The 8,881-nt window shown below is 31.6% G+C and overlaps 1 protein-coding gene across 1 annotated transcript; it reads right to left on the bottom strand.

The window, feature by feature from the left end:
• Positions 1 to 4,540: 4,540 nt before the first annotated feature.
• On the bottom strand, positions 4,541 to 7,744 carry LOC124919862 (eukaryotic translation initiation factor 2 subunit alpha homolog). The gene is made up of 7 exons (XM_047460225.1): positions 7,265 to 7,744; positions 6,902 to 6,958; positions 6,721 to 6,807; positions 6,495 to 6,641; positions 6,305 to 6,409; positions 5,994 to 6,092; positions 4,541 to 4,872 (listed from the first exon to the last, which is right to left on the bottom strand). The coding sequence occupies exons 1-7, from the start codon at positions 7,646 to 7,648 to the stop codon at positions 4,714 to 4,716; spliced, it is 1,038 nt and encodes a 345-aa protein (XP_047316181.1). The 5' UTR covers positions 7,649 to 7,744; the 3' UTR covers positions 4,541 to 4,713.
• Between the last annotated feature and the right edge of the window lie 1,137 nt (positions 7,745 to 8,881).

Raw genomic sequence — 8,881 nt, 5'->3', positions numbered from 1 at the left:
TCGACTTCCTTTCCCAAAAGGAGTATCATGGAGTGCTAAAGAAAAACTATAAATTGTTCACAGTGATATTTACGGATCAATGGACTCCCTTTCTCATGCTCAAAATAGGTATTTTTTCTATTCATTGATGAACACACTCGTATGACTTGGGTCTATTTTATGAGACAAAAGTCCGAAGTGTTTACAATATTCAAAAATTTCAAGAGTCTCGTTGAAAAACAAAGTGGATGTTTCATCAAAGCCCTACGAAGTGATAGAGGCAAGGAATACACTTCTAAGGAGTTTCACAAGTTTTATGAAGAAGAATGAGTAAAACGAGAACTAATTATTAAGGTACACTCCTCAATGGTGTTACTGAGAGGAAAAATCAAATGATTGTTGAAATGGAAAAATTAATGATTCACGGGAAAGTTTTATCCAAAACATTATGGGCTAAAGTAGTTTACACCGTCTTATACCTATCCAATCGGTGTCCAACCACAACCATACCAAACAAGATTCTATTAGAAGCATGGAGTGATAGAAAATCATCGATAAACCATCTCAAGGTATTCGGAAGTATGTTCTATTCTTAAATTCCAAAAGTAAAACGAAGTAAATTTGACGAATCGAGCGAAATATGTATTTTTGTTGGTTACAATACCATGAACAAAGGCTATAGAGTGTTTAACCTTAAAGAAGATCAAGTTATTATTATCCGAGACGTTCAAGTTGATGAAAACTCTTCGTGGAATTGAAAAGAAAACAAAGTTGAGAAAAATGACGTTCTAATCAGCACTGACAATGATGAACATATTTCATAAATGTCAAGTACGCCAGATACGAGCTTAAATCAATTCAATGAAGAAAGTTATAACTCAACTAATCCAACTTCATTAAACTCTTCATCTCCGATTTCAAACCCAAAGAGATATATATCAATAGACAATATATATGTTGGATCGACTACGAAGAAAGATTCAGCCCTGTTGTCAAGTCCATGACTATTTGGACAACTATTGTTTAGTTGAGCCCGAAAACTTTGAAGAAGAAATCAAAGAAAATCATGGAGAAAATAAATGGAGGAAGAAATCAATGTGGTCACGAAGAATCAGATATGAAAGATTGTTGACAAGTCAACCGACAAAGAAGTCATGGGTGTCATATACATCTACAAAGTCAAATATAAAGCAGATGGATCCATTCAAAGGAATAAAGCAAGAATCGTTAGAAAAGATTATTCTCAATAGTCGGGAATTGACTACGGGGAGGCATTTGCCCCAGTAGCTCGGCTAGACACAATCTCAGTTATAATGGCATTTGCCGTCAGTAAGGGATAGAAGTTTTATCAGCTCGATGTCAAGTCAACATTTCTCAATGGCGAACTAAAAGATGAAGTGTATGTAAATCAACCTCAAGGCTTCATTCTTAAAGGAAATAAGATAAGGTCTACAAGCTCCAAAAAGTGCTATACTGACTAAAACAAGCTCCTCGCGTTTGATATAGTGAGATCGACAAGAGGAGTAAGAGTGAAGCAACCTTGTATGTCAAAAGACAAGGTATCGATATTCTTATAATCATTATGTATGTTGATGATCTAATTTTCATTGGAAACAACAAAAAGATGATCGAAGAGTTCAAAGATGATATGACTCATAAGTATGACATGAGCGATATGGGTCTACTTCAACATTTCTTGGGCATGGAGATCTACCATGAAGAAGATACAGTCTTTATTTTCTAAAATATGTATGCATAAAAGATTTTGAAGAAATTCAACATGTTCGGATGTAATAATATCTCTATACCACTAATTGTGGGGGATCTGATGTCCACAAGAATGTCCTAAAGGCTTAGCCATCCTTCAAAAGTATTAAATTCTACATAAAAAATGTATGTGGACCCCACATAAATTTTTAAAATACACTAATTTTAAATGATGACTCAGCCTATGGGACATCCTTGGGAACAGTAGATCCTCCCTTTAATGGAGGGAGAAATTGAATAAAGAAGATAGAGGAGAAGTAATAAATGTCACTCATTATCGTCCTCATCGGTAATCTACTATATCTTACAGCAAGCAACCTAGCTTTATCTTATTTATGTTGCAAGCCTATTCTCAAGATCTATGCATAGCCCGATTCATTTCCAACTCGGTGCAGCAAACATGGCTTACGCTATGTCCAAAGAACAACCAACCTCAGTCTGAGCTTTCAGAAAAATCATGCACTTAACATTGTCGGTTATTGTGATAATGATCTTGGTGGATCTTTAGACAACGTATAAAGCACATCGGTATACTGTTTTTTTTTTTTTTGGTTAAGTGATGTTTTCATGGTTGTCCAAGAAACAACAAATGGTTGCACAATCACCTGTTAAAGCTAAGTATGTCTCAGCATTACTATCCACTTCACAAACAATATGGCTTCGAAGAATTTTAGCTGATCTCGGTCATCAATAGAATGAAAGAGTCATGAGGTACTGCGACAACAAGTCTGCAATTGATATGGCTAAGAACCCAGTTCACCATAGTTGAACTCGGCATATAGCACTCAAACATCATTTTATCCGACAAGTGATAGAAGAAAAAGAAATTTAACAAAGTTATGTCGATTTGAAGAACATGTATTTGACATTCTCACAAAAACACTTCCAAGAAAGAGGTTCCAAGAACTCCGAGCTAAACTTGGAATCCCACAACACATCAAAGGGAATTGTTAAAATTAATGTGGTGTGACCATATTGATTAGATATTATTAAAAAATCTTAACAATTAATTATATTATATTATTATCTTTTATTTTAAATTAATTATGAGCGAAACATTAGACTCCTAAAATTGATTAGCAAAATTTTTCAGATATTTTCTAGTATATATATTAAGGCTTTGTAATTCAAATATAATCATCGAAATAATAATAAAATAGCATTCTCTCTCAAAGTCTCCCTTCAAAATATTTTAATAGTTGTCATGTAAGCAACTCTTTAGAAGGGCTCAAAGCACTCTACATTAGCCGACGACGTACAAGAAGTATTCTTAAATGAAGAAAAAATTGTACTTAGTTATATCACTAACAGCGTGTGGTACCTGGACACCGGAGCTAGTAGTCACATGACGGATGACAAGAAGGTGTTCACATAGCTTGACGAAACTGTAAAAGGTAAAATACGGTTCGACGACAATGTGGTAAATATATGCGGAAAAGGACATGGTAATGATTGAATGTGTCACTGGCGACCATCGGATTTATCTGATGTGTTCTATATCCCAAGCCTAAAGAGTAATCTCCTCTCACTTGGTCAACTTGACGAAAATGGTTGCAAGATCGTCATTGAAAATGGGGTACTTTGCATCCCTCCCTGATCACTTACACAAACACGTAATCGACTTTACACGTTGAAACTGAATCTCGCATCACCGATAAGTCTATTGGATCAAAAGTTTTTCTCTTCTCACTGTGCTTTTCTTTGTTCACTATATTTTTTTGTTTCTGCACCAACAAACGTAGAGTAGTTTAGGATTGCTTATTTTGGTATTAAATGACAGGATATTAAAAAGTCTTTAAGGTACAGTGAGAAACATTGTTTTCTTGGTTGTGATGTCACAGTAACTCTTAGATTGACAGCAACCATAAGTAATTTAGAAAAAAAAAATTGTTATCATATATATATATATATATTTTTTTTTTTTGTCAAGAATCTCAATTTGGAATAGGGATGTAATAGGGAGGGTGCATTTTTACCATCCGCTATGTTCTACTTGGAATATTTTTTTCATTATCATTCTCGTCAGGTTCAATTTTGGATAATTTCTAATGAGCAATACCATTTATATCATTTATGCCATATTTATAAGAAAAAAGATATTTCTATGATAAAATGATGTTTTTATAAAAATATATATTATAATTTGTGATATATTGAAAATTTATGTTATTATAAATAAATAAATTTAAATTTGAATAAAATTTTAAAAAATAAATAAATATATTAGTGATATTATATATTTAATTTAGTTCATTAGTGTTTGGGACGAAATCGGAGTGTAAAGGGACACAAATACCATAATCGGTCAACTACCAATTAAACCATAAAAAAATCCCAATTGAAAGCGCAGAAAGAATTATAATGGTAAAGATTTGGAGTAATAGTTTTGAAGCTTGATTCTCTTTTTAATTATCTTTTTATATTTTGCTCAATCTAATCGTAAAAGGGAGTTTTGTCAATATAAGTATATAAACACAATTTTTAGATAAAGAATGAAGATATAATAATCTAGATGAGACTTTTATTCAACCAATGGAAAGAATAACCAGCATCAAGAGATAAAACGTGTGGAAAACCTATCTAGGGTTTCGGCCCAATAAGCAACCTAAAAATGTATCCATCAATTTATAAATTATCCCCTAAACTTTAAATCTTTGTTAAATTTTCAACTCCATTAAAGATAATGAACATAATCTTACTAGACAATCAATCTCAGGCTCATTTTACCCTTGAGATGTTATATTGATAAAGTTGTCCTAAACATAAACTTATTCAAATAATACAACATTGTCTGTAATAAATATTGAAAAGCAAAAGACCCAAAATTCTTCATGGAAAGGAAAGACAGACAAACATGGTGGTAGCACAAAATACAAATTAATATATCTCACTCAAAGATAAGTAACAAAAATTGTTAAGAACTTGGCAGTATGGTATCAACCAACCCTTCAAATGTAATTATGTGATTCAATCTGCAATGCCATTGGTTGGATTGTCCAAATCAATATCTCCCATTCCTGTATCTTCCTCCTCTTCTCCACTATCTTCATCCCCACTAATCTCCTCATTTTCTTGTCCAAGTTTTGCCATTTGCTCTGCAAGGAGCTTATCCTCCCTTTCACTTACCTGATCATTTCATACCACACATTTATTATTACTATTTTACCAACCCACCATAATAATATTCAACAAAAACTTCAAGACCCGTTAGGAAGATTGAATTTTTATTATTATTTTGAGACCAGGTTTTCTTTTCCTGAGGGAGGCTAGCACCACATTTCATATTATGTCACACTTCAATCAAGCCTCTAACCACTTGAGCTATCATGAGTGGAGGGAGTCTTGAGTTTAAGAAATTGAGTAACCAAGTTCGATTCTCAATACAAGCATCTTGAGTGAAGTGGGCGGTGGAATATTATTATATATATTGAAGACTGAGTTTTTCTTCAACAATGTACTTTGGACTTGATTGATGAAGAGTTATTTGGATTCAATCCAAATAACCCTTTATCTAATTATCAATCACATCATAATCAAATCATCAACTAAAATACTAAATTAGCCTATGAAATCAAAATCTTATTTGATGAAAAAGTGGGTTATTTGGGTTAAATTTTACTAAAATGTATTTTTATACTTAAATTTTTCATAATCAAATCATCAACTAAAATAATAAAATACTTTTGATCACTTCATAATCAAATCATCCTAAAATACTGAAATGCTCTTACTTTGTTTTTTATAATATTTAAAGATATTAAATACAAAGAAGATTTACTCATCTAACCCAAATAATCCATTTCTTCATCAAGAGCTTGTTTGTTTGAAAATTAATTGGCCTATGAAATCAAAATCTTATTTGATGAAAAAGTGAGTTATTTGGGTTAAATTTTACTAAAATGTATTTTTATACTTAAATTTAAATTTTATAAAAAGAAAATATAATAAGTATTTTGGTTGATGAATTGAGTGATTTGATGGTTGAAATAATAAGTGATGTATTAAAGGTTATTTTTGTTTGAAACTAATCAAATACCCAAGATCAAACAAGCTCCAAACGATGTTTTTTTTTTCCAAACACAAAACCGATTATTTCATAAAGAACCCTCTACATCAAACAAGATCTTCATGATTTCAAACTATAAGAACAAAGGCCTTGATGTGTAATTTCTTAGCTCGTGGAGACGAAATAAATCATTTAAAAATAATAATAAAATCAAGAATGTAATAGAGTTGATGATGCTAACCGCTCTAGGCGCTTCTTTCACAGTTAGTTTTCCCTTGTGACGTTCTATTTCTGCAGCACAATCTTGTATTGCTTTATTCAGAACTGCTATTCCTTGCTCCTGCACATTTGGAAGAAGCAAATATCTTAGAGAGAAGTTCTCTTAAGATTCCATTTCAATTTAATATTTTCAGCTAACTCTTTATATAAGTCCAGAAAAGTATGATATTTAATTAGTTTCTCAGGTCATAATCACTGGGAGAAAAGCTATTTCTTTAGCTATATAATCAAATACTTAATAAAATCAATGTAACATCTTACAGAAGTTGTTACCTTGTCCAGTGTCTGAGTGTTGAGAACATATGATGGAGGAGCAACCAGTTTAATTTTTACAGGACAATCCTTGTTTCCAGCAGCTTCAGCTGTACGCATGGCTTCCTGAAAGATTAAAAATATATATATAATATATCAGAAAAGGATTGATAGGGACAAGAGAAATAATGATGAGACGGGAAACACTGACTTTAATGTGAAGAACACCATCAAACTGGAAACATTTCATCTCAATATCAGCCCTAATCTTCAGAGGTTGTGGCGTCATTCTTCTCTTGATGTTTTTAATTAAAGAATCTTTAACATCTTCTGTCAGGGCAGGGACAACTTTGGTTACCTAGAATAAGCCACCAGCAAGCAATTTATGGAGGCAATTCAACCAAAACAGTAAAAGAACGAAAGGAAAAAAAAAGTACCTCTTGTCCATCAGCACCAATTTCTTTCACTTCCCGGGTAAGAGAATTTAGAATAGAATCAGGATCATTAACAACTAATTTGAATGCCTGAATCATGAGAAAAATAAGAAAATTAATGTATATGCAGTTTTATATTATAGTTGCATTGAACAGCACCATATCAGAAACTAAACAATCTTACCTCAAAGGCATGACCATATTTCCGATACAAAGGCCAACCAACATGGATGTATAGGTCCTGTAAAAGATGATACTTTAGAAAATGTTGACATTCCATATGAACACAATGCAAAATTGTGAATTTAAAAACTACAAGATTAGATTGGGATTCACAACCAGAGACATCTGAGTCTTTAAATTCAAGATTAGAACCCAATTTAGAAAAATCAAGTTCCATTGTTCTTATAGGATTTAACATTGAGAATTGTTTCATACTAATCTCAAAGCATAAGAACATAAAACAACAGTTCAAATGGAAAATGAAAACACAGAACAAGTCACAAATGAATGAAATGAATTCAATTTAATAATCAAAATAAACAACCTCAAGATCTATATTCATCGTTTCCGCCACATGTCGCATGATAGAGTGGACTAGCTTGCTCTTGTTATAACGTTCCTCACAAGCCTGAATATCTTCCTCAGAGACTCTTCGTTTGGAGAGGTCTATGTAACCTTTTTCCTTATCCACACGAAGAACCATGACAGGCTCGATACGTCCAACTTTGATGAGACTACTGATACTACGAATCCGACGGCGAGAGAGCTCTGAGAAGAGAATCATACCCTCGATGTTGTTGTACTCGAGGAGAGAAACATAAGCTCCCATGTCGGCGATATTCTTCACCTGTATCATTACGGCTATGTCGACTTCTGGGTACCTGGCTTCGTACATTCTACACTCCAGATTTGGAGAGTTATTCGCCATTGTTAGAGGAGGAATCGGAAATTCTAGGGTTCTAGGGTGAGCCGAGGTTGAAGAAATGCAGGTTTACGCGAGGGGAGAGGAGAGAGAGAGAGAGAGAGTAGACGGCAGACAATTACTGTATGTAAACCTTCTTTTCGGTAAATAAAAATTAGGAAGTGCAAAATTACTATTTCTTTTTCTAAATAATTATTTCAAATAAATGTTAAATGTTAAATGTTATGTGGAGAAAAAAAATGAAAAGGGCAAACTATAATAGTTTTTTTTTTTTTTAAGTATAATTATAATAAAATAATTTTTAAAATAAATGTAAATTTTATTAAAAAATAACATAATTGAGGTGAACGCGTGTAACATAAATCCGTTGAAACGTTAGTATCCATAATTTTTCTGTTCGAAAACTCTTTTATTTCTTTCTAATTTTAATAATTACCATCAAAATTATAATTAGTTATAAAAAAAGTAATTTGATATTTGTTTAATATGAAAAATAATATTAAATATTTTTAGTATAAAATATATATAAATTTTAAAGTAAGTTACTTAATAGCTATTCAATATTTGGTCTGAACCGAAATTCGACTCGAACTTCATTTCGGTTTGATTTTCTAGTTGGGATTCAACTCGAAAATCAAACCGAATTCATTTATTATTATATATTTTATTAAATATAATTAAATATTATATATTAAATTAAATAAGTTGTTAGTCCATTCAAATCTATAAAACTCTAATCACAAATATTATAATAAAGAGTATAATTGTGTAGGTGTGTTCAATATTTGTTTTGAACCTCCGATCGAATTCGAATTTTAATATTAGATTCAGTTTTCGAATTTACTTTAATAAAATAAAATTTAAAAAAATTCGAATCAAAGAACTTGAATAATCCAAAACCGAACCGATGAATACTCTTAATCAATTAAACAAGAAGAGTTAATAATAATAATAATAATAATAATACAAGAGTGAGTGAGTGATAGAAGAAATGAACTAGGAGACGGTAAAACAAAAAAAAATGTTAGATTCCAAGTGGTCGATTTCAATCCATTCATTAATTCTAGCTTTTTTTTTGTGACATGAATAGAAATCTCAAAGATGTGATAATATTTACAAGTTCCCTGTATATTCTTTTCTTGTAGGAAAAAATATTATTTATGTCACTTAGACTAAGAATATTTTTTTAATTCTATAGCAATTATCAAAATAAATGAAACAAAAGTAAAACTTGATTGA

Source organism: Impatiens glandulifera, chromosome 1 (assembly GCF_907164915.1).
Source record: "Impatiens glandulifera chromosome 1, dImpGla2.1, whole genome shotgun sequence".
Taxonomy (NCBI): Eukaryota; Viridiplantae; Streptophyta; class Magnoliopsida; order Ericales; family Balsaminaceae; genus Impatiens; species Impatiens glandulifera.
The sequence above is the reverse complement of the archived record's forward strand: the minus strand, read 5'-3'. Positions and strand labels throughout refer to the sequence as shown.

Excerpts from the sequence above, each read along its gene's own strand:
- LOC124919862 (XM_047460225.1), bottom strand. The coding sequence starts at position 7,648 with ATGGCGAATAACTCTCCAAATCTGGAGTGTAGAATGTACGAAGCCAGG. Across the intron at positions 6,410-6,494 it reads ATGGTGTTCTTCACATTAAA|GAAGCCATGCGTACAGCTGA; the intron begins GTCAGTGTTTCC and ends TTAATCTTTCAG. Across the intron at positions 6,093-6,304 it reads ACACTCAGACACTGGACAAG|GAGCAAGGAATAGCAGTTCT; the intron begins GTAACAACTTCT and ends CCAAATGTGCAG.